The sequence below is a fragment of the Morone saxatilis genome, unplaced genomic scaffold (assembly GCF_004916995.1).
Source record: "Morone saxatilis isolate NCDOM2014 unplaced genomic scaffold, NCSU_SB_2.0 Contig11, whole genome shotgun sequence".
Lineage (NCBI taxonomy): Eukaryota > Metazoa > Chordata > Actinopteri > Moronidae > Morone > Morone saxatilis.
This window is the reverse complement of record NW_023339663.1, coordinates 21992035-22017091: the sequence shown is the minus strand read 5'-3', so window position 1 is coordinate 22017091 and position 25057 is coordinate 21992035. Positions and strand designations below refer to the sequence as shown.

The 25057-nt window shown below is 41.0% G+C and overlaps 1 protein-coding gene across 1 annotated transcript in view; it reads right to left on the bottom strand.

Annotated features, from left to right (window-relative positions):
• Positions 1–25014, bottom strand: part of si:dkey-205h23.2 (CUGBP Elav-like family member 3-B) — a 120779-nt gene extending 95765 nt beyond the window's left edge. Inside the window, exons 1-2 of the mRNA XM_035652403.1 lie at positions 24765–25014; positions 15514–15596 (exon numbers count right to left, since the gene is read on the bottom strand). Of these exons, the coding sequence (XP_035508296.1) occupies positions 15514–15596; positions 24765–25014 (333 nt within the window). The remainder of the gene's footprint in view (positions 1–15513; positions 15597–24764) is intronic.
• Positions 25015–25057: the final 43 nt, after the last annotated feature.

The following is a 25057-nucleotide window of genomic DNA, read 5'->3' as shown; positions in this document are numbered from 1 at the left end:
ACATTCACACACACACACACATCTTCTCACCCCTTGTTGCCTTCTGATTCAATCTACCAGTGATACTCCCTTTGTTTGACTGTCATATGTCTTTATTAATATTTGTTCTCTTGGTTGGTGTGTGTTTGTAGCTCATATGTGAGACAGTTACAACTTTTCCTTTTGACTGCCGTCAATAAATATGTGCGTGCTGCTTCTGAGGGTTCAAACTTTCACTTTTTCTTCGACTACTATCGTTCTATGTTTATTCAGAGCTAGTAAGCCATAATGAGACTGAGGTTGAGGGATGATGATTAACTGCAACAGGATTCAGGAACTGGTGTAACTCATGATAAGACAGCTTTCTGTGGAGACTTTGATTTATTTGGCTGTAAGGTGCAGAATATCGGCCGTTCCTCTGAGCTGGAGGCCATATGGGGTCACGAGTCGGAGACATGCAGTTAAGACGCAGCCAGTCAGTGCGTTTTAATCTTTCTCTGTTCACTTTGATCTCAGTAACTTCAGTCGAAGCTTGCTCAAATCATCACCAAGACATTTTAAAGGGTTGCAATTAGGGCCAAATAGCCCGTAATTTATCAAGCTCCTTTCATGTCCACCATTTTATTTTATGAAAGCAATCGATTGTCTCTGTGGCATGGAGGCACAGCCAACCTCTGCTTGTGCTCCTAGGTGAAAGCGATGAGAGCAGTCAGGCCATTGCTCCAGCAGTGAGTAAGAGAGATAGAGGGTGATTTGGCTGGCTGGAACACCATGACCGACAGTTCTTTCGCGTTTACACCAGAGCAATCAGACAGCCCAGTCGGGTAAAAATATAGCAGCTAGTCAAAATGCCAGGGGCTCTGGGCATCTGTGTTTGCTTTTCAGGGTGGGGCTCGGCAGTTTGAAGTGAGACTGAAGAAGAGAGGGAGAAAAACAGGCCGAGGTCAAAAGAAGGAGAGAAAGGGATGGAGAAAGTGATAGCAGTAACCGAGCAAACAGAGCTAGTCAGTGCTACAGTTTACAGTTATTTCTTATTTACATCACTGCTCCAGAGGAGTGCTCAGCTTCTTTGCAGACAGAAGGAGAGGAAAGGCATGTGGCCGACACAGACATAGACAAAGAGGCTGCACACATACAGTTCACACGCACACAGACACCAACACACAGACGACTGGGATTTGTTCATCATAGCAAAAGCCTACGCGGAAAATGATGTACAAAATGAGCACCTTTCATCAATATTTAAAACTATGAAATAAAACATGTTTCATGCATGAAATATGCATGCATTCTTTAAAGATTTGGTCTGCAGGTTTTTTTTTCATTGCAAGTAATACACTAGACTTTACATACATATTTATCAGCAGCCTATATTAATGGATTAATGAGAGGAAGACAAGCATACACAAATGTACACACGCATACACAAATGAGCAAATGATCATATATCCACAGTCTGCACTTTCACGCAGACATACACACACACTGAGATACACCGAAGCAGAGCAGAGCTCCAGCAGTGCGGGGCAGGAGAGGAGGCTGCAGGGCCCTGACCACATAATCATCTCCTAGAGAGTGATCATCAAGGCCTCCAACATCACTGCACAAATACACCAACCTTGGACCCCCTGGCATGAGGGGAGGGAGGAGGGGTGGAGACAAGAGTGTTTACAGGAAAAAAGGAGGGAGAGAGAAAATAAAAAGAGAGGGGAAAGGAGGGGGAGAAAGGAAATTAAAAAGTGGAAAGCAGAAGCAAAGCAGAGGGGAGATAGGGCTCTGTGTTTACAGGGGGAAAATGGGAGGACAGGACGAGAGAATATAAAGCAAAGGATTATACAGAGAAAAAGACATGAACAATGGATAGATGTTGACAGGGAAGAGGATAGGAGAAATAAAATTAGCAGGACAGAGATATATATGGGTCTAATTTAATGTGTTAGGTAAAGGGGAAGGGAGGAAATTGGGAAGGGAGAAAGGCAGGAGGAGAAGGTGAGAGGGGAAGATGGGGGGGGTCTGTGTTTACAGGAGAGGAGAAAAGAAAAAGAAAATAGTAAGAAAGAGGGGGGAAGGACAGAATTAGAGGTGAAAGTGGGGTTGTGTTGACAGGAAACAGCAAAAGAGGGAAGAAAGAGAAACAGGATGAGAGAGAGAGCAAAGGGGGAACGAGAAAGAGGTGGGAAAAAACATAAAGAGAGAGACAGAAATAAAGGAGACAGTGTATCTGTTTGCCACGCATGAATGTACAGCAGCGTTGCCCGGGAAACGGCAGCCGCTTGGATTATGAGCTGATTAGTTGCCCTCCTCCTTGAAGCCCCCCTAACTGGGCTGCCTCCACTCAACAGGGTGTGTGCATGCTACCTGGGACACGGTCTGATGAACAGCCGCACACACACAGTCTTCATTCAGACACATACATACAATAAACTCAGTCTTTACTCTTGGTTGCCCATTGTATCCACTGTAGCCAATACCTTTCCGCGTCAACATCTCAATCTTTCACTCTCTGCTGGACTCTGCCTCTCTGTTTCTCTGTGTGTGACGTGGCAGGGTGCTAATCTTGGCCCTTATCTTTGCCTGCAGCTCTGCTCACATTCCCTTCTCCACAAGCACCTTATCTGCCATCGCTGTCAATCAGAGCAGATCAGGCTACCTACAGCTGAGTCCGCTCGACCACCCTCCTCCCCTGGCCCCCACCAACCAGCCTCCCTACAAGTCCATTACCAACACTGATACCACGCATCCTCCAGCCTGCAGCATTTTCCACACATCTTAAACACACATGCATACCGAAGAACCATTATTAGAACAATGGCATCTTTTTTGCATGTTTGCCTTAAATTGACTTGTCTGTTGACCACAAACACTTTCTTTGTAAGAACCTGATTAGCATGTTTGACCACTAAACTCTACATCCTTAGCAGCTAATTACCAGATCAGTTCTTGTAGCCTGCTCATGGCAAAAACAAGGGTGAAATTTGATTTTGATTAGACCTTTCCTCGAGGGAATGGAGCCAAAGTGCAGCAGTAATTCAGTAAGCATTGCAGCAAACAGAAACTCTTTTCGCAGTCACCATTTACAGTACACATATTGCAGGCTCCCTAGTGAAAACAAGTTTGTTTTTATTTATTAATTTTAAACATAAAGAAAGCAAGAAATATAATCAAGAAAAATACTAGTAAGTATTTTAGACTTACTTGGGCTGATACAACATAGCAAACTAACTTTACTATGATCACGTTTCCTCATTCCTGAGTTTAATGAGAAAACTAGATAACTAATATATTTTATTGATGTATAAAATATTTTAATGAGGATTACTTTAGTCTAAAAGAGTGTGGTGTGGTGAACGCTGTTCTTAAATTAACTTTAGTTCAGGTGATTTTCTATGTAATGAAAGTTTTTGTTCTGTACCAAACTGCATCCTTAGAATATTTACCTTGTTACTGTTACCATTATTATAAATTCTCATGACTAATACTCACTTCACCCAAAGCATGCTCAGAAAGGCCTCAGTAGTGGATGGATTGATGTCATTATTCGGTTAATACTGCACACTGTGAACACCCACAAAAATAAATCCCTGAAGGAACACTACGTAATGTTTTTCATAGCTGCGTAGTCATATGTGCATGTACACATTGCAGCATTGGCAGATGCAAATTAACACACACTCCAGCCCATTGGTACTCTCCTCCAATCAGGCAGAGCCAGTGACCTCCCACCTATGATCATGCTGGGAAACCCACCCATCTAAATACTGTGCACAAAGCCCACATTCACACACCCACCCACTAATCAGGAGCACTAATCCAGACTGCCGGCATTTTTGGTCCACAAGCCTCGCCATGAGGGCAGCCTCACCGCAGGTTACAACAAAAGGAAAAAAAATAAAATAGCATAAATCCCTTTTGGGCAGGTTTAATATTTTTAGGCGAGGGCACTTTTATGTAGGGGCAGGTGTGCTCTGGCTCCCTAATGCTGAAGTAATTGTAGATAATGGAGTTTTAAGGACAGCTGCTGATGCGGGTTTAAGTAGGATTTGGGTAGAGATTTATAGTGGAGGGAAAATGGGCGGACGGGTGGAAAAGTTGGTGAGGTGTGAGCATGAGGGAGTGAAGGAGGATGTGGAGAAGGAGATGTAGTAGAGGTTAGGGGAGAGGGAGGTCTGCCTCAGCTTATCGCAGCAAAGGTGAGAAACAGGAGGGATGGGAGAGAGTAAAAAAAGAAAGAAGAAATGGCTCTATCTTCTTGCCAAAAAAGCTCTGGGATTGAGAGGGTAAAAAAAAACTTAACTCATCCATAGTTTAGTGTGAAACGAGAGCCCGTCTGGCCCAATGCTTCTCCAGAAAAGGGGGTTATAGAGGGCACAAGCTGGATGACTAATTGGGGAGGAAACGAAATGAGGCTTGACTCAATCCACACCCTTGAATCAACTCTGCCCTACAGTATGCATCAAATGGGCTCCCTAAGTGGTGCTTTTCCATTGATTATACCCTTTCAATGTTACGCTCCAACTCCTTGTTGGAGAAATTTGACATAAAAAAAAGAGAAAGGGGGATCTAAAGGGGGCAGTTGAAATAACGGTCAATACTTAGCAGGGGCAAACCAGAGAAGTAGGAAAGCAGAGAGTGAGTAATATCATATAAACAGATAGCCATGAAAGCGATTTGAGAGAAAGAGAGAGAGAGGACAAGGTGTGTAAAAAGTGCGTTTGGCACACCATAAACGCAGCGGTGCGTGGCACTTCGCCTGGCATGGCACTCACACTTTATGAGGTGTGGAGGGGCCGTCTCCCTCGCCTCTCTGCCCGTTTTAATGATACAGTTTAAATGGAAAAGCTGGAGCTTCAGTCGGCACCAAGGACTCCACTCCCTCTGGTCCACACACACATACAAAGCTAGATGGGCAAGCATAAACATATACTCACACATGCATACAAGTTTACCCGTGCACACACATCAGCATGATCCCAGGACATTTTCACTTATTTGTACAAATGAAGAAATTTGATTTTGTAGTAGTTTTGACTTCAAAATAAGTGCAACCATTATTTGAACCTTACATTAACTTTGATCAAAATTATTTATCCTTACTTTAATCCACAATATTGATTGAATTGAAACTAGATGTGGTGCCAAATTAGTGAATATTAGAAGAAAATACAAATTCATAATCATCAAATTAATAAAATGGCATTCTGTTTTCATAGGACTCTGTTTGAACAATTATAGTTTTCAAAGGGAATGTAGGAAAAAGAAAAAAAAGGAAAGAATATTGAATATATAATAAAGGAATATCGCCCACAAGTACACACATACACACACAAACACACACACACACGCTATACACCCTACACATGCTTTATAGATGATCATAGGCCTAAGGTACAGTCTTGGATGAGTCCGAGGAGCGACAGTGATGAAGCCAGGAGGTGAAACTGGCTGTCAGAGCTGTGAAGTCTCCTCAGATCTGCCCCGTGTGCCTGGCCACTGTACAGACAGAAGAGACAGTTTTTACCCACACCCCTCACCTATCACTGAAACCTCTCAGAAGAGAACATACTGCAGTAATGCAATATTGATCTGACAATGTAGTGTGTCTGTGAGTGTGTGTGTGTGTGTGTGTCCCTGTACAGGTTGTGTGGGGGTGTGGTGTGTGTTCGTGTGGTGTGTGTTTTGTGAGGTGTGTGGTTCACCAACCGGTTGGGTGTAGAGGGCGAGGTGACTGGCAATATGCAAAGTTTGTTTGGTGTTGTTTGCATTGTTTTTGAGGGACTGTGGTGTGTGTGTGTGTGTGGTCGTGTGTATGGTGGTGAGTGGTGGTGTGTGTGTGTGACAGGGAGGCGGCTATGAGAGCGATGCATTAATAAGCAAGAGGTGAGGTGTTAGCCATGGTGCTATTTCTGACACCTCACTGTCAGAGCCTTCCTCTGCAGTGGCAGGCCTGACTGAACGGAAACTAGCGGGGGCCTGTGCTCCCTCATTTCACCTTTCACTCCTCTGTAGCGCTATCTTGTTCTCTCTCATTTTCTTTCTGTCTCACTATCTACCTGTCTATGATGAGAAAATGTTATATCACCGTCTATTATTTACAGGTACAATTGCACTTAGAACTTACATTACCAAGTGACTAAAAAAAAAGATGGAAATTAAGCCTCTGAATAAATTGATTTAATACAGGTTTAAATTTAGTTGCAATATAATCAAATAATGCACACATGAATGTCATTTGTACATGTAATATTAAGTCAAAGCAATGTTGCAGAAAACTTATTTATAATTGCAGTTTTTTCATTTAGAATGATGACATTTATCAAACACTGAAGAATAATTAAAGTAATTTAATTAATTGCAATTTCTTGTTTAGTTCAGTGACTGTACCCTCTAAATACTGTGTGATTTATTTATTTTTAATGACAACCAATTCTTAGATTGGTCTCTCTTTGTTTCTTTGATATTGTCAATAGAGGACCCAGGCTTTAAATGGTGAAAGAATAAAGTAAGGGTGATGCAATACTTGTTCCAGTCAAGCAAATGCTCCCATCCCCTTGCTGTAATTCAAATGTAATTCAAATTGTCCCCAGCAGATGTCCAGTAGGCCTTGTAGAAATGTAAGACAAGCCCAGTGTATGAAAGAGCTTGCAAAGGATTCATATTCTGTATGCTCATAATAACACCTCACTTTTTTTCATCCTTACACAGAGGACTTTCTTCTCCTCTTTGTGTGACTCAGAGTCTGCAGAGGATAAAGGACCAATATTATAGTGACATGAAGGAAAGAGGAGACATGACAACAATAAGGACTAAGCAATGAGAGAGAGAGAGAAAGAGACAGATAGAGATGGGAGAAAATCCAGAGTCCTCATTCTGTGGAAAAAACCCAAAGTTCAGCTGAAGCTAATATAAGACTTCAGAAGTCTAAGTTAATCAAATAAAGTGTGTATCTTGCAATATTAGACTTTTTAGTGCAAAGTTCTCCCTTTTTGCAGTCATACTTTGCTGAGGTGTAACACAAATAGAGACAGTTTGGCTAAAAAGACTAACTTTGGAAGATACCCACATCTCTTCAAGGCCAGTATGAAGAGGCAAGAAAATGCTACACATTTATTGTTTGTTTTAGTAGGGACAGTTGAAGATAGACATAAAATAGGGAAGAGAGAGAGAGAGAGGACGTAATACAGCAAAGGACCACAGGCTGGAACTGAACCCGGGTCACTGCAGTAAACTGCAAGTTCTACCAGGTGAGCTACCAGGGTGCCACATTGTGTCACATATGTCAAAATACTGAACATAGCTCACTTAATCCCTAGCCAAAGAAGGACCCTAAACTGCCCTCATGAAGAAGCTGAAGATGTCTCTGCACAGATGGCCTTACGTGCAAGGTCTCAAATTCAAACAGGTCCTTACATGAAAAGATCATCAAATCAAAAGATCAAAAGATCACTCACATGTGCGTATACATACAGATACACTATACACTTGGCACACACACACACAAAGATAGTATAGTATATAGACTGACTCACAGGAGCCCAGAAACAGCCGTTATTCCCAATGCAATAAAACAGGCAGACTAACTAATGGAACCTCCCACACACCCAGCATACTTTTTTATCACACACCATCTTCACAAACAAACACATGCGCACACTCTTTTTGTCCCAGCCCACTCATTGCTCGTTAGCTGCTACATCAGGTGGTTGTTTTTTGCGTTGCTACTGTGACACAGTCTGGCCGTATCTGCTGAGAACGCACCACCCAAAATACTTCACTTAACAAACTCTTCTGATTACAGTTTGACTTTCTCGCCGTCTCCTTCTCTCCCTCCTGTCTTTAATCAGCATGTAAACAAGCGCAAGGTCATTTTCTTTCTTAAACGAAATGGGGGAGATAAGAGGAGCGTGGCGTAGTTAATCCTTTGGACACGCTGATGGAGGAGTTTGTCCTGGTGATGCTCGGGTGTTAATTATGCAAGAATGCATTTCCTCCTGTGCTCTCTCTCTCTCTCTCTCTCTCTCTCATGATGACTCATCAGTTTATCTCTTTCCTCTTTTGCTCTCTTCTCCTTGTTCTCTGGCTCTCTCTTTCACCTCGTCCCTCCTTTCTCTGTCCCCTCTCAAAAATGTCAGATGTCCAATCACATATTTGTAAGTCCTAAGTGGCGCCTCCAAGGTCCTTTGTGTGTGTGTGATTGTGTGACCATTTATGTTTTTGAATGAGGTCCACGTGTGATTAACTACAGTGTTTGATAACTCGGGCTGCCAGAGTGATTTGCTGAACTCAGCAACATAATGTTTTCTTTACCCCTTGTCTTTGAACAAATACGTGCAGATTGCCTGGATGTCTTCAGTGATTGCCAGAATGAGTTGTGAATTGCAATGAATGGCTACCAACTTACCTGACAGGGAGAAGAGTAAAAGAGACAAAAGGAAAGAAATAAACTAGGAGGGAGATAGGAAATAAAAGTAAGGACTCAAACAATTCAGTTTTCAACGCATCTGTCATCTTTTCTGTTACCAACTCATTGTGGGCTGTCCACACACCTGTTTCTATTGAGACGTCACATAGTCTGAAACCAGATGGAGACATCCTTTGAATGTCACACAACTTTAAAGGCAGATTTACACCTTAATCTTCTCAAATTAATCTTTTCAAAATGAATGAGATGGGAAGTTAATTAGCCAAATCCACATGATTTTTTATGATTTTTGAGGAGAAAAAAATCTAGCCTCAAATAGTCATTTTGGTTTGTTTTTGATTTTTCTCTTCAGCTGTTATTGCCAAACAACCTGATCTTGAAGCAACAGAAACTTTGATGTTTAATTGGTCTAGGAAATGTCATATTCCAGTGTGCAGCCTAACTAAGAGACAGCGATCCAGCCTGAGGAAAAGACTAAAAGCATCATTCTTGGAGGTATGACAGCACCCAGGCCTCATTTCCATCCGTCTCCACTATTTGTCAGCCTTCTCCTCTTCCCCAGTGAAGCAGCAATGTTAACAATGCTGTCCCCACATTTACCAGTTCTGCCTCATTACAGCTAAAGAAGTGGATAAATTAGCACAGGAGAGCATGCACGGCCGAGTCTGACTCCACCTGTCAGCGAAGGAAAGATAGTGAATGTGTCGACGAGGAGAAAGGGTGTGAAGGAACTGCTCAGCTTACAAGCTTTCAACACATATTAAAACAAAACACATCCAGTGAGGCTGACGCTCATCTTTCCAAAATTATTAGCTGTGGTACATCTTTCAATATTTTAGATTACAGGCAATTATATTATGTAGAGGTTTTTTTCTTTTTGAGAATAAAACCTGTGACCTATTGGGCGGTCTTTTCAATCGGTCCGTTGTCAATTATTTCATGCAATCTGAAAAAGAAAAAAACGGTAAATGCAAGCTGCAGTTCAGACTGTGCATGTGCACAGCCGAGAGACACAATAAAGAAACAACAAAACACAACAAAATAACTAAAAAACAGAAATAAGACTTGGTTTTTAGTTATGGTTTTCTTCTTTATTAGATTACCCATTTCAAGACAAAAACAGGAACACACACAATCATTTTCCTTTTTTCTGACCTGTTTTTTTGTTTTCCAGATTGAATCAAATGACTGACAGATGATACACAGACCCTAATCTCATGCATACATTGCTTCTACTGTGTTTCACTAGTAAATAAGTAAGTAAAAATGCACTTTTACAAATCCTCGAAACGTCACAAAAGTTGCTTTTGTTTTTGTTACTGCAACTTTATCCATGAACCCATTTTTCAATAAACTGAGAAGCTTGGATTTTTCACCTGGACAACCTGGACACCGGCCTGTTATACTGTATTGCAGTATATGTTCAAGATCAAGAGGACAAATGGACCTGGTTGTTGCCATCCTCTGAACACCAAAACTCTGCCCTGCGGCCTTTAAAAAGCACTATCTCTCCTGCTCATTTGTCCAGCGCCTCTGGCCTGCCATCTTTATGGGCTGGTTAAGGGCTCTCTCACAATCAACCATGTTTGTGCCCTGTCCACATTCGCCAGTAAAAAAGCCAGGCATTCCACGATGTCCAACTGCCTGCCTGCCAGGATTAACATTTCGCACTCTCCAAGGTTGAAAATCCCATCAGATGGAACGAAATTAATTTTTGCACAATATTCAGGGCCACCAGCCACATAATAGGAGACAATGCCGAGTGCATCCCTCGATTGTGATTCCATTCACTCCCTAATCGGCAGGATGGCCGTGCACGGTGCAGCAGCGTAGTAAATGCTTTCATCCCAGGGGGATTAGAAAAACAATGGCCCTTTTTAATTTCTTTTCTAAAGCGGGCAGCAGAAAGAAAATGATATAGACGTAATTGATGATGAGGAGAGCAGGGGGAGTCTTTGCAGAGGTCTCACGTCCAGTGCCCAGGCCTTTTTTTTTGCTTCGTAATGGCAACTGTTCAGGGGCACTGGAGGTTGACAAATCTGGCACGGAGGACAAATTGATCGGCAACAGAACGCAATTTGTCCCTTAAAAGAATGGGTAAAGGCCCTGTGTCGCCTGAGTAATTAGTTTAAACTGCAGCATGTCCAAGAGTGGACCCGCTGGTCCGCAGTATGTCCTCTGATAAGATCCTCTAACACAGCAAGACACACACACACACCACTCTCACCTGGAATACTCAAGACCTTCCTACTGAACTTTTTTTTATTTTATTTTTGATCAATTGGAATAATGGAAGGGGTTTAGGCATGTTAGTGCAAATGTCACGTATCAATGTGTGCAGTTGAATGTGTGAGTGTTTCGTTTTTATTTGTATGCATGTATTAGCTTGCATCTCTTACCACCTCACAACCTCTCCTGAGAAGTCACTTTTCCGTCAACAAAAGTCTGCTTTAATAAAGACTAAAATTAAGCAACAAACATTTACCCAAAATTAAACTTTTTTTTATTAAACTTTCATGCTCACAGCCTATCTAAGGCATGTATGATTTTTAGGAGAGTAAAAATTATAAAAAAAATGCTGGTTGCTTATTCTCAGCATGCAGCGAGACACAGACATAGACATATGGCAAGTCTACGGTGGCCGCATCTGTGGTGTGATGTGGGGAGAGAGTGTCAAGAACATGGATGCACTGGTCCATGGCAGTGTGCTTAGTGACACATAATACTGGTATTGCACAATCTTCCCCTGACCCATTTTTGTGTGACACACACTGAAGTCAATTTTCTGCACTTTTCATGCACGGAAGAAGAAGAAAAAAACCCAAACATTTTGCTACTCACTTTGGTGGAAGCCGATACTCTCAAGCTTACCCTTTCAAATTTGAAGAGAACACTTTAGAAAGAATCAGTTGGTAAGTTTTTTTTCTCTCCTATCTTCTTCACTGTTGCGCTTGGCTGCCTTGTCGTCAATACAGGGGTCAGGTGCTGCTGGTACTCTCACTCAAAAACCAAGAAATGTGGACCCCTCCACAGAAACCTCTACGTAAATGACAAGTATAAGGTTGAGGTGCCACCTCACACTCAGCACATTCTACAGGAAAAGTGTGGAAAAAGAGAGTGGGGGAGTGAAAGTGGTAGAGATATGATAAGGCTGGAGAGGGCATTGGGGGAGGGTAGGAAGAAGAAGAGAGCACAAGTGAATGAGAGACAAAGAGAAGCTGGATCTTTTTTTCCTAGAAATTTTTAATTGGCTTTTGGGCTTCAGTAGCACCCAATTAGCATGCTTGTTATATGCGAACACCAGGAGCTAATTGGCCTGAGAGGAGAAAGTGGCATGGCCCTGAAAGGAGAGAGCAGGATTCATTTGAAGGTTCACAGCTCCAATAGCCCCATGTTGGGAGGCTATTTGGCAAACACTTATAAATAACATTTTGGTGCTGGAGTTGCAAATATTTATATGTTCTTGCTGTCTTTATTGCCAGATGGTGTTACAAGAAATTGCAAGATTGCCATAAAGTGTATAGGCAATCAAAGAAAAGCATTTGACTTTTTACAACTTACCTGTAGCTACACAAATTGTCTTGAAATAGAAAGGAAACGTTAATGCACATAAACTACTATTTGCCCCAGGAATTAATCAGATCCAGGTAGAAATCATTCACAGGCATGATCTAACCTGTCTACATACAGTATGATGCTGCCCTACATCGGGGAATATGCTGAATACGCATGTGAACACAACATCACCATGAACTCACCAAGGGCAAGAGGCTGAATCTCTGATTACATTTACTGTACAAACTGTAGCAGCAGGATCGGATGAACAGGACATCAAGAGCTCATTATGCTCTTTACATGCAATTAATCAAACAATGTAAACAAAGCTCGCTTCAGCCACAACAGACAGAGCTAGATCCCTTGATGGCAATTCAAATGCGGAACACACAGTACAAGACTTAGTAAATGGAAAGGAAAGGAATGTGAATTATGGAAAATGTAAGATTCACAGCCAATCTGGAGATGATGTAAGAGTCGTAGCTTCCTGCTGAGACCACACACAAATATCACTGCCTCTTCTCACTGTTAAGCCTATAGTCTCCTCTTTTTGTGAAATGCACACAGTGTGTTAATGTTAAAATATCTTCACTGTGCAGGAAAAGTGAGACAAATGCGCTGTGGAACAAATCAGCATTCTGACTGAGATACTTATGTGGTTTGGCATGTACATGTTCCTTTCGACTCTGATGATCAGGGCTCAAGAGAAGATTTCTACCAGGTAAAATAAAAAATCCTTGGTAAAAAATTTAACCCTGAACCTTTAAAGGCATAATCAGGGATGCCCATGTAAAATACAACTTTATGCAGACAGTTACACTGGAAGAGGAGGTAATTAGCTATTTTGTAACCTCAAATTAATACTGTTAAACTAAATTTCTGTCTGGTTTTAGTGTTGCAAAGCTAAATCATTTTACATTAGTTGTGCTAACTAGCTACCTAGACTTTCTATTTTAGCTACTTTTGAGCAAATACAGCAAATACTGTTTTATTACATTACCATGGAAAAATAATACAGATGTAAAATAAAACAAATAGTCCACAGCTTTTGCCATACCTGCTCCATCACCTGACTGAACATCCCAACCTGTAGCCCGTGTCAATCCAAAATGAATGATAGCTAAGACATCATAGTACTTTAACTTTGTCTCTGTGTCTCAACTAACCACACTTCAGCAGACCCTAATGTAGACAGACAACAAAACTGGAAACATGGGACAAGAATAGCTCTTACCACCTCTGCTCTCTGCCCAGTAGAAATCATCTTTCCTTCTGACAAATGCCAGATGGAGAATAAGGCAGGCCATGCTCACAATGCTCGGCTTTGTCAGCCGCATCTGTAGGCCCCTTTTGTAGAAACCTTTTCACAATGCTATACTCCGGATCAAACCTTGGAGTTAAGTCCAGCATTCTCTGTGCTCTGGAGCTTTGTAGGAAAGTACACTGACTTTAAGTTCTAAGTTAGTTCTAAGACAAGGACTTCATTTAGGTAATGTTGGTTGAAAGCAAACCAAATGGATCCTCATGCACATATAGAGAAAAGGATTAACACAAAGAAATATGCTGACGACTCTCAGAGCTCTTTTAAAGCTAACACATACTCTAATTTGCATTTAACCTCATACGACATAACTGAGTATATATATTGCAAATGTGATTTCTGCTTCACATTCATTTTTCACTATTATTTCTTACACCCAACCAACAACAACATTTAATTTTAATTTTGTTTTATGGATCATCTTGTGAGAGTAAGGCTTGATATTTTTTTAAATGCCAGATGTCTCATTGGAACAAAATTTGCATTTTGGTTGTCTGACAGTCACACAGCCACAACCAGACTGCACAATCATGTCTGCAACGCTGTGTGGAGAAGCCACTGAGAGGGCAGCATTATACGACAGAGCATCTCAAACCACCCGGCCTTGACAATGACAATGAGACTGGTCCAGAAGTGTCACCTCTCTCAGTCTTTGTCTGTCTCTGTCTCCCTCTAACTCTGCTTGTTTTCTCTCTCTCTCACCCTCTCTCTGTCTCATACACGCATCAACACACACACACACACACACACACATGCACACATAAAGACAGAACATCTTTATTAGCCCTCTGTATGCAGGCTGTGCTCAGCCTGAGATTGCAGGACTGACCCCTCGCTGTGAGCTGTACAGGGGAAATGTTTACCCAAGCCCCACAGAACATGCCATTAACCTCTTTCTAGATAGAAGACAAACAAGAATGTTCCTCCACGAGGGCAATAAAGACAGGAACACCTATCCAGGACCATCATGACAATCATCTCATTATGAAGCTGCGGGAGGCAGTAACGAGCCAGGGAGCCCGGTCTCTCAGGGACTTTTTCGCCGCAGTGTACCAGTGTGCCTAACATTCAGTGAAGTGCCTATGAAATGCAGTGAAGTGCAAACAACTGATTAACCCAACAGTCAGGAACAATAACTGCCCCTCCCCTGGACAATTGGCCACCTTTGCCCCCCTTTTCAAACTGACCCCTATCCTTACTTTCTTCCTCTTCTACTTCCTGTCTCTTCCCTCCTATCTCCTTCCGTTTCTCTGTAGGTATCTCCCTCCCTGGAGATTTAGATGGATATCCAGAGGCTCTGATTAAAGCCCCTACCTGAGAGGGTGTCTTGGTATGTCGTGAAAGGGAAAGGGGGGTGGAGGGGGCAGTGAGAAGCCTGGGCACTAGAGCAGCTTTTCCTTCTTAGGGACCTGTGGGCATAATTCAATCACACCTCGATAATTCCCCTGATGTGAGAGTCGAATCCCCCTCACACACATCAAGTTCAGATAGACACCACAAGCTCCCGCTCATCCCAGATTGAGGGTCTCCTCCTGGGTGGGCTTAAGAGCCCACTACTGGGTACGTTTTACCTGTGTTGTTTGAAGAGGCCATTATTTTAATTGAAAAAGTTACCCGCCCGCCAAAGGCAAAACGATAGATGGGGGGAAAAAAACAGGGGAGAGAATTAAAACAAAAACACCAGATGGTGATATACATGGTAAAAATGATTGTTTATACTTACTGTTTGATTATATGTGATAATGAGAGTGGAATTCCTCAAGGCAATTAGTGTCTCGGCAGCCATATTGTGAGAGGACAGGGGAAGGACAGCACGGGCTGTTATGAAGGAGCGCTTATCAAATATCTCCGCCGGGGTGATTAGTGTAATAAGACACTGCAAGGTGAGATAGGCCACTCACGCTCTTTTAGTATGTCTGCTTGTGTGTGTGTGTGTGTGTGTGTGTGTGTGTGTAGGTGAGTGAGCAAGAAAGGCAGTGTGTGAGAGTGAGCAAGAAAAAGAGGCTGAGAGGGAGTCTGAGAAAGTATGAGTGACTCGTTCCATCTGTTTCGGTATCTGTATGTGTGTGTGTGCGCTTTAATGTGTGTCTTAATGTATACTGTGTCCCCATGTGCCTCGGCGTGTGTGTGCATGTGTGTGTAAGTGTGATATAATTCCTATGTTAATGTAGGTTCCCATGCCAGGCTGTCTGCCCCAGGGGCTTTAGCCTATGACAGAGGGCAGATCGGGGGCACTTACCCCTGGCAGAGTCTTCTGTTCATGGAGGGCGCTCTGGGCCTTCAGTGCTGACTCTCTGGCACAGTATGTTAGAAAGGCACATCCTACAGTATCAGGGAGACAGGAGAGAGATAGGCTTATTCCACCAGACAATGGCTCAACAGCTACACACCACCATTTATAATGAAAAGAAGAAAAAGGTGTTACAGTGACAGAGAATTTAGGGCTACGTTTAAGGGTAAATTTATGGTGTGTTGTGCTTTTTAAGTAGTCTTAAGGACTTTATGATAGAACACAAAACATTAAATCCAAAACATAGAAAGTCATATCTATGTCAGTATGATCTAGTGATTTCAGCATTTAGTACCCATTAAATACAATGTCTAAAATGTAAAAATACTGATTGTAAAAGGTAAGAGCACAAGCCATATAGAAGATAAAATATAGATAAACTTTCTCCATCATCTTTATGTAAGCCCATTTAGACTGCACAAAGTGGACTCTCAAACACAGATTTAGATTTTCATTGGATAGCTCTACCATGAAAGTACATTCTAAATGCACCATGTGAAGCCAGCCTAACACATCTCCATCAGTGTTTGTTCGGAGATTAAGTATTCCTACAGTCGACTTCCCAAACACATTGTAACCTTCCAAATGGACCCAGAGATTTGTGATTTCACTAGAGTAATTCCAATCTACGCAAGCCATAATATAAGATTTACTGGAGTTTTACAAGCTATTGCCAAAAACATGTATTATATTAAAATGGAATTCATATACTCCGCTGACAATTGGAATGTGGCTCTCTGAAGTTAATAGCTCTATACCCTCAGAGAAAATAACACGCTGGTTCAGAAATAAGATTCCAATTTTACATATTTTTTCAAAATATGACAACTGCTTCAGATTAGAATTACTGAACTCATGCATATGTTCACTGTTTATGAGAATAACAAGTTTACTACATTGTTGTCTGCCATTTTTCCCTCATTCAGTTTAATATAGCAAAATAGACTAAGCAAAATAAAACAGAAAAAATGTTAAACAAACAAGTGTCAAAACTGGTGTGCTCCTGGAGGTCAGGTTTAAAGGGAGTGGTGATGGAAAATGCTTAGTCACCACAGATAGGGTGTAATTTTTTTTTAGCTACTAAAAAATAAGCATAGTGCTTTCTGATGAATGAACACTTTCACAGTTATTGAACCAGGCACAGGAGGAAAAAGTCAAACAGTATGCATATTTTTTTTGGCTGCCAAGTAATCAAAATCCTTTGGTGATGAGCTGAAACTGTACCCTCATACATCTCTGGAGACTTTTCTTGCAGTTGGAAAACTCAGGAAAACGGTATGAATATGCATCAGTAAATAAGTCCCTAACAAAAATGTGACAGCTTTCATTAAAGGGTGAGTGCTTGCTCTGTTACGCGCTTGGCAGAGCTGACAGTGGGTGACCCCGTTCAGAAGAGGTTTTGCACTGTGCAGCATAATTTCCCATTACTACATGTCACACCTGCTGCCAAGGATTCCCAAGGGAGAAAAAAGATACACACACACAGTCACACACACACTCACACGTACAGATGATACCCGGCATGCAGCACATAGCACCCATCAGCCCCGAAACCCAGCAACACACTCTGGCGCCCGGCCAAGAGAGCTCCCTTTCACGACAACCTTCACCCACCTCCACAACTAGGCAGTTACTCAAGAGGAAAAATCACCTAAACGACACTGATGAAACAGCATGCCACATAGCAAAGCAGAAAAGTTTGGGAGCCTGGGGAAACACTCTTCATCCTTTGTGACATTACAAAACTGTGGGACATGAGCCGAGGCCTCCCGGGGGGCATGTCCTAGCAAAGGCTTATGGGAATCGTAGGTTTTGGTATTTTTCACTGTGCCACTTTGCTGCATATTGCCCAGAAGTTTAGTATACATCTTGACAAGATTTCATCGCAGGACTTACTGTAGCACGAGTCTAAAAATATCTCATCAAACTCATGAAGCAGTAATAGTGTTTTTTTTTCTTGACAGAGTTTACCAGTAAAGTTTTAATTAACCATTGTCCTTTTGGAAAGGTAACTTTGGACTCCCACGTCCATAGATGAAACATACACTGCAAGTGTTCATCATCAACAACATGCCATTGAAACAATCACACTATGGGGTCGATTGCATATTTTTTTTATTTCATAAAATATTTTCATTTTTTATTTTTTCTCTTTCTACCTTTTCTTTCCTCTTCAAAATGTATTTAATTCTAGCGAAGTACGTTTACACACGTTCTGTACTTACAGTTTTGAGGTTCTTGCAGTTTTTCCATTTTAAGCTACATTACACACTACATTTATTTTACAACTAGTTACTAGTTACTTCAGATTAAGATCTTCCATTGCTGTCCAGTATTTCCAGGAGCATGTTAAAGGCAAGTGAAGCAGCATCTGAAACAATTGAAGCGATCTCCCTCCCCTGCAGATTTGTCAAATTACTTGTAAAACTGGACTTTTTGTGCCACGTAGCCTTTAATATTCAGGCCAGCTGTGTGGCTGCCTCCGCTTCCTTGCAGTGGTGGAAAATCGGCAGGACTTTAGCAAAGCTTCACATCCAACAGTGCAGGCTCAGGGGACATCTTAAGCCCAAAGGAGTCAGTGATTGAGGAAGCCAGTTGTAGAACAGATGAGCATTCAGCTTGGAGAGCATGAGGAGAGGTGCAATGATATTGTTGGGGGGGGGTGTTTAACAAGGATGTAGCAGCTGGTAGCAGGTTAGAGCTGTCAACTTAAAATTTAAGTTGACTAATTGGCATGGGATTACATTCAAATGGGCCTTTCAAAAACATACTACTTTCATTGGTCTGTTTGGTAATGATGATTACCGCAGTATTGTGCAATTCAAATGTTTGAAAAAGAATAACATGAAAATACATTGGTTTGGTGTTTCATATTGCTATTACGGTGTGGGTACTTAAGATGAACAGTATTCATTTTCAGCAAATAACTCAGATAACCTTAAACTACTTGTGAATTCAAGTTTGAATGAACCAAAGACTTGAGGAAATAAGTAGCATGCAATGAATGGGAAGGAGAAGGGCAGGAGAACATGGACAAGGTTTTGAAATAAAGGGTAAACTCTGGTGGTGGTTCAACAGAAGGACTGGTGGCTTCCTGTAATGAGCAGGTTAAGTGGGGTGAAAATAATACTTTGGTAATCAAAGACAATTTACCACACTATAATTTCATCGAGGGACAAAAGTTCAACAAAATATATTAAAAGCAAATGAAAAAGTAAACCCTGCAAACTAGTTCAAAGAGAAAGCAGGAAATGTGAAATGTGCCTTTGCATTTGCTAGACACGTTCTGGGTAATTACTTAAAGAACTTCCCCCCTGTAAAGCTTCTTCCAACAGTTTGTTTTTAAATGGAAATTAGTATGTGCTCGCAAGTCACAATTGCATGCATCCAGGCATTAAAAGTAAATTGTGCTTTTTTAAAGCATCAGATACCTGTAATTGAAATAACTCCAGAACAAATTTGTATAAAATTTCAATTCATTAGCAACGAATTCATGAATCATGAGCAATTTGCTCTCCTTCAGTCTCCTCACATGTCTGATCCAAGAATGTTCATTAAAGTGGGAAAAGAATGCAAATTAATTTACAAAAAAAGATCTAGGCGCAAAAAAAATAAAATATGTAAAACAACTGGATGCTGCTGAATATGACAGCCTGACCCTCTCATGGGCACTGAGACAAATATGTGTGAGAATTCATCCACCGCTTCATGTTTCCGTGTTAACCACAATATTACCTGCGGAGCGTCTTCCTATCTTTCAGTCGTCCCATCCATCTACATTGGGACCGTTCAGAACGGTTAGCTGTCTGGTTTACACATAGCCCCCTTTCTAATGATCAAAGAGGTCATCTGTAGACTTAAGCTGCACCTGTCACTCAACTTACACAAACTGTCAATCACTGTCCAACACTTTCTCTAGATACAACCCAATACAAGCATGGATCTGTAACTCCTAGTGGCCATTACTAAAGGTCTCAAAACTAAAAAGCAACGTAATTTAATTCCACACAAAACTGTCTACGAACTGAAAAGATGCTTTCAAGGATTTGTTGTTACATTCTATGAGTCATTTGCAATTAGATATTAGTGCCCTACTGTGGTTTACTTTTGACATTTTAATGCCTGAGAGGGTTTTTTATGTCAATTTGGCAGGCTATTTATAGCCAATTACACTGCATGGACCTACCGAGGAGAGGAGAATGGATGAGGATATTTAACAACTCTTTGTATCTCTTCCTCCTGGCTGTGTGGTGCAGCGCAGAGTCCCTTTTCTCAGCATCAGAGACGGATTGATAGATAACGCTACTCAAGCAAAAGATTTGCCCCCCACTAACATTCAGCATGTCTGAACAATGCATGCGTTCTGGCACTGACACTAAGTATTATGATAATGTAGTGCTCAGCGAAATGATGGATGTTAAACAGCACGACCTGGCTGCACCACACACTGACAAGCACCATGCCCGCCAATAGTGTCAAGTCATCCCACGCGCTCTATAAGACTCCCTGACGACACACAAACTATCAACCCGGCATTAAAAGCAACAGTGTCTAACAACTATAAGGCAGGTTATAATCGTCTGTTAAAAAAAACAGATGAAAAAACAAATAGACATCAGCATACAGCTATATTAATCCACTGTACAAGAAAATACAAAATATAAAATTCCCCTGATATTCAAAGTAAGTCCCTGGAGATACCCTAAATGCCCAAAGTAAGAATTCTCAAAGCACAAAACATCTGTTCAAACCGATGCAGTACAATCCACATGAATTAGTCATGAGCAAACATGACATATTTTGATCTGCCCTTAAATCCATAATTATAGTGCAATTCTGTGTCACAGGACTCGGGCTGTGAAAGGTAGTGCTGCAAATCATCCATTAGGTACGGTTTACTAACTGATGCCAACAGCCATATACATCATCTATCCGAAACAAATCAAATCTTTCTCAACCACAAACTGAGCTCAAAGAGGGATTTCAAAGTAGTAGTCAGACTAAATTTATGGCACTGCACTAAATCTTTATAAACTTTATGTTTTTCGGGATCATGGAGCCAAGCTGATTATATTCTGCCCCACTCTTCCATTGCTCTGCTGTTAAAAATGTTTGTGTTACTGTTAATGATAAAAATGTGGCTGGAATTTGTGACAATGTTACAATATTGGGAGCCACTTGTGCATTTGACATAATATGCCAATGGCTACTGGCATTTTGTGAACTAAACAGAACACAAACTACTTTTTAAACCACTGTTTGATACATACACTGTGGTAAAAAGATTATTGTAAAACCTTATATTGTATAGAGGCAGCGGAAATGAATCAACCTCTGTACTAGTACATTGTTGATGATAGCTACAACACTAGTCTGTGTAGATGAATCCCATTCATCCAGGTAGTACAACACCAGGTTGAAATGAAATTATCCAATGGACTGTTAGTTGTAAAGATCTGTGAAGTTGTGAAGCTGTTTCAACACTCAGCCAAGGGCTTGCTACTGGGTTGCATTATCATCTATCAGCTACCCTCATGTGACATCAGGATGACATGAACAACAAAAGTTAAATGGCCTCATCACCAACCAGTAACATGAATAGCATAACATCTTCAACTGTAAAACTACAGTCCAATTGATAATTTAATTTCAGCCCATTGCTATTAGACTTGTACAGTAGGTTTGTTTTTGTCCAATCAATGTTACTATATTAGTGTGATGGACCACCAATAAAACCAAAATCACTTCACTGTTTAGAGATCTTTAAATCTAATCTAACAGTTTTTATTTGGCCCTTGATAGCATTGGAACTGTGAACACAACACAGACATATTATCACTCTTGTTATATTGTTGTTATAATAAGTTGTTTTGTCAAACATTAGCATTAATTTGGAGTTTCTGGGCAGGTCATAAATGTCCAATATTCACTCTCATTTTAGCTATGTTTTCTCCACTTTCTCCTGAGGCAATTGTATGGATCTTTAGCTGTTAAAGGCTCTAATACTTTCAACAGCTAGTCACTAACTTTGTCTGTAGGTCACTTACAGTTGAGCAAGTAGCGCATAGTTGATTTTTAGAGTTATTGGACTGAAGACAGCTGCCTGCTGTAGCTAAAATCAACACTATGAGAGCAGAGAGAATAAAGCAAAATGGTATTGTTGCAGGCCAGAAAATCAAAACAGTAAGCTCAAAGATGCTAAAAAGCTCCATAGAGCTGAGGGGAACTGCAGGGTCAGGTGATAATTCTCTGTGGGTTCATCACTACGTGTGACCATTTTAACAAACACGTACTCGTGATCCACTGTTAATATAAGAATTATTATAGTTGCTTTAAACTAGAGATATCAATGCTCAACAAACTCATTGTAACCTTAATGATGTTGAGTGTTGCGCCTTAATCCAACTAGTAATTGTAACAAGTCATGGTCCAACCACAATGCAACTGTTCCATTCCACTTTAATGTCTGAATATCTTAAGCCTAAATGTATTTGTTTGAAAATACAGAGAGCACATGCATCCTAAAAAAAACTTTTACATAAATATAAAATTCACTGTCAAGTTTAATTTCAGCAGATAAATGAGGAGGAAAGTGTTTAACAGTATAGCAAGACCCAGTTTTCTTATATAATAACAATATTATATTTTGTTCCATGTTGTTAACTAGTACTTATGTACAACTTTAATAATTTAATGTGCATTGTTTTTCTGAAACAATTACATTTCATATTGGTAAAGTTTGTATGATATGGTTAAAGCTCTGGACAAAAGCCAGTACTGTGGGCCTTGAGATGGGTGACCTTAGTGTGTTGTTTACAACAAACCTAGTGTAGTATTTTGAAGGACTTTTACAGTTAAGTAAGTAATTCATTTTGCCGTCAGTTCACCTACAAAAGTTTTTCTCTTTTTCAGATTGGGCTTTCAGTCAGTGTTTTAAATTGCTGTCCTTGAGTTACGCAGCTAATGATACACTATACCTACTTCTATTTTGTTAACGACACTAATCCCATTTTCTTGCTCTTGTACTTTCTTGCTTCAGTCCACAGGTATCACACATCGGCACAGCAGGAGGCATGAACATGGTTTAGGTGAGTGGCCAATAAGAAAAACTCATCCATATAATGCATTGGTGAAATCATATTAAAAGTGCACGCTAGTGCTCCCAAAGTGACTTTGAATGTCATGCGGGATGAAGTGGGCATAATGCATATATCAGAGTGGCCTTGCTGGAGGATGATTTGAACGGACATACAGTCTGGCTTTGGAACAGGATTATCCTTCCCGAGGCAACCATCCTCCAGAGTGTTGACATTCAGGGATGGTTGAGGACAGGCGTAAACAACATGAACATCAGAAATATTGTTTTAATCGATCATTGGGCTCCAAAGAGGAACGCTGGAAAGAGGGGGAGCAGGTTGAGCAACAGCGACTGATGGCTAGGGGAACAGGTGGTGCATGGAGACCTTCAGGGCTGCACACACAAGAAAGCAATGCTGAGCCCACACTCATTTCTCCCACAAGAGCGCTTGACTTGTGCTGATCAATAAGATCATGAACTGTAGCCACTGACTCACATATGATACATAATTTCCCTGCCGTGTGAATAGGTTATTTTTACTGCGGGTGAACTGATTGTGAATTCAGTGCTATGTGTGTGAAGAGTTGTGTGTGTGTGTGTGTGTGTGCGTGTGTGTGTATGTGTATGCTTGCCTTTGTGATTTAAAATGATAACTTAATTTAAACATAATTAATAACTATCTAAAAAATAGTATCAATCACAAACAGCAGTGGCACTGTCATAATAATAATGTTCTATATATCACTGTCATTTAGCTGATAATAAACCATAGGCTCTATACAGTCTGCTTATGATGACACGGATAGTAAGTGTTACCTTATTATGGATTTTCATTCAAATAAAATTAATGTTTAAAACACTACAAAATAAAGTCTAAACAATTCACAAATAATACTAATAATAACTTCTGATTACGCTTGGATAATTATTAGATTTACATTGGCCACAATAGAATAAGATAAAACACTAATGGGAAGATTAGTGCAATCAATTCAAAGCTTGAAATAACATCTAAACATCTTAATGCAAATATGGCCACTGCCTTTAAAAAATGTTTTTTATATTTACATTGAAATTCTGATTCTATTATAGATCTTTCTATATTAAATGTAAATATAAAGGAGTCGTGCATATAGCAGTGAGTTGTGTTTAAACCAGACTTGGACTTTCAATTTTAGACTTGATGTTTGCTCTTTTTTTTTTTTTTTGTAACTGAAAGACCCTCCAACCCTAACCGCACTCAGGCATTCGTTATTATAACTATCATTAGAAGTGATCGATCCCTGATTCCCCGTGGCCTGACTAATTATAAGTGAATACTGATCCCTCTCCTTTTGGACAATGAGGGGGGACGAGAAGAGGGAGGGCGAAGGGGTGAGAACAGAACAAGAGAGAAGACGATGCATGCTGGATCTCAGCCTCTACTATTATCCTGCTTTGTACTTCCTGACTGCAACCCGCCCACGGAGCAGCAAAACAATACAGCTGCCATGTAAATAGTATTTTTTCCGCAGCTAATGACGTCCGAAAAGTAGGCTCTATAATAGCCCGCTGAAAGGTCAAAGCAGCATGCCAGCACCACCTTAATCACCGCTGCTGATTGCCTGATAATGGTTTGCATTTTTCGTTCCCCCTGAAAGCATTTATTTTTCTCCGACAATGTGCAGCAAATGGACTCTTTTTTTTTTTTTTTTAGTTGTGAAGAAATTTCTGCAGCTGCAGAAATAACACAGCATCGAGCGCTTGCCTGTCCCGCCCCCTTAACTGGAATGCTCAGCACATGAGAGTCAATGTAAACACACAAAGGCGTTTTCAGCTGTAGTATTCACGTGGATTGGCTGGACGCGGTAACAATTAACCCTGCACTCGCAAGAGCCATTCGCTTCCACGTGTTCTCCCTCTCATGCCTCATATATTTGTGTGTGTGTGTATACGTATGTGAAGGCTCTACGGGGCTCCCACTCTGTCCCAAACATCTGCAAATTAACACACTTTCCATGCTCTCTGCTCCCAAAACTGAATTGGGACGCTCCTTTAATTTCTCTCTCTCTCTTCCTCTGCCTGTCTCCTTTAAATATTCTTCTAAAGCGCACACAAGTAAGAAGATACCAAAATAACCAACCTTTATGCATTCCCGTAAACCTGTCTTTCAGTACAGTGAGTTCGTATATCTTTCCGAATTCCTCAAACAGGGGTTTCAGGTCTTTTTCCTCCAGGTTTCTGGGAATCTGCCCGATGAAAAGCTTGATGGCGTCGTGGTCCTTCATTGGAATGGTGTTCTGGCCGATGGTAAGCCCGTTCATCCTGCCGGCGCTGTTCGTGGTGCTGAATCCATTCTCTTGCTGCACTCCGTTTGCAGTGACTGTAGCCATCTTTCCTCAATGGGCCGGCGAGCTGCTCTCTCTCTCTCTCTCT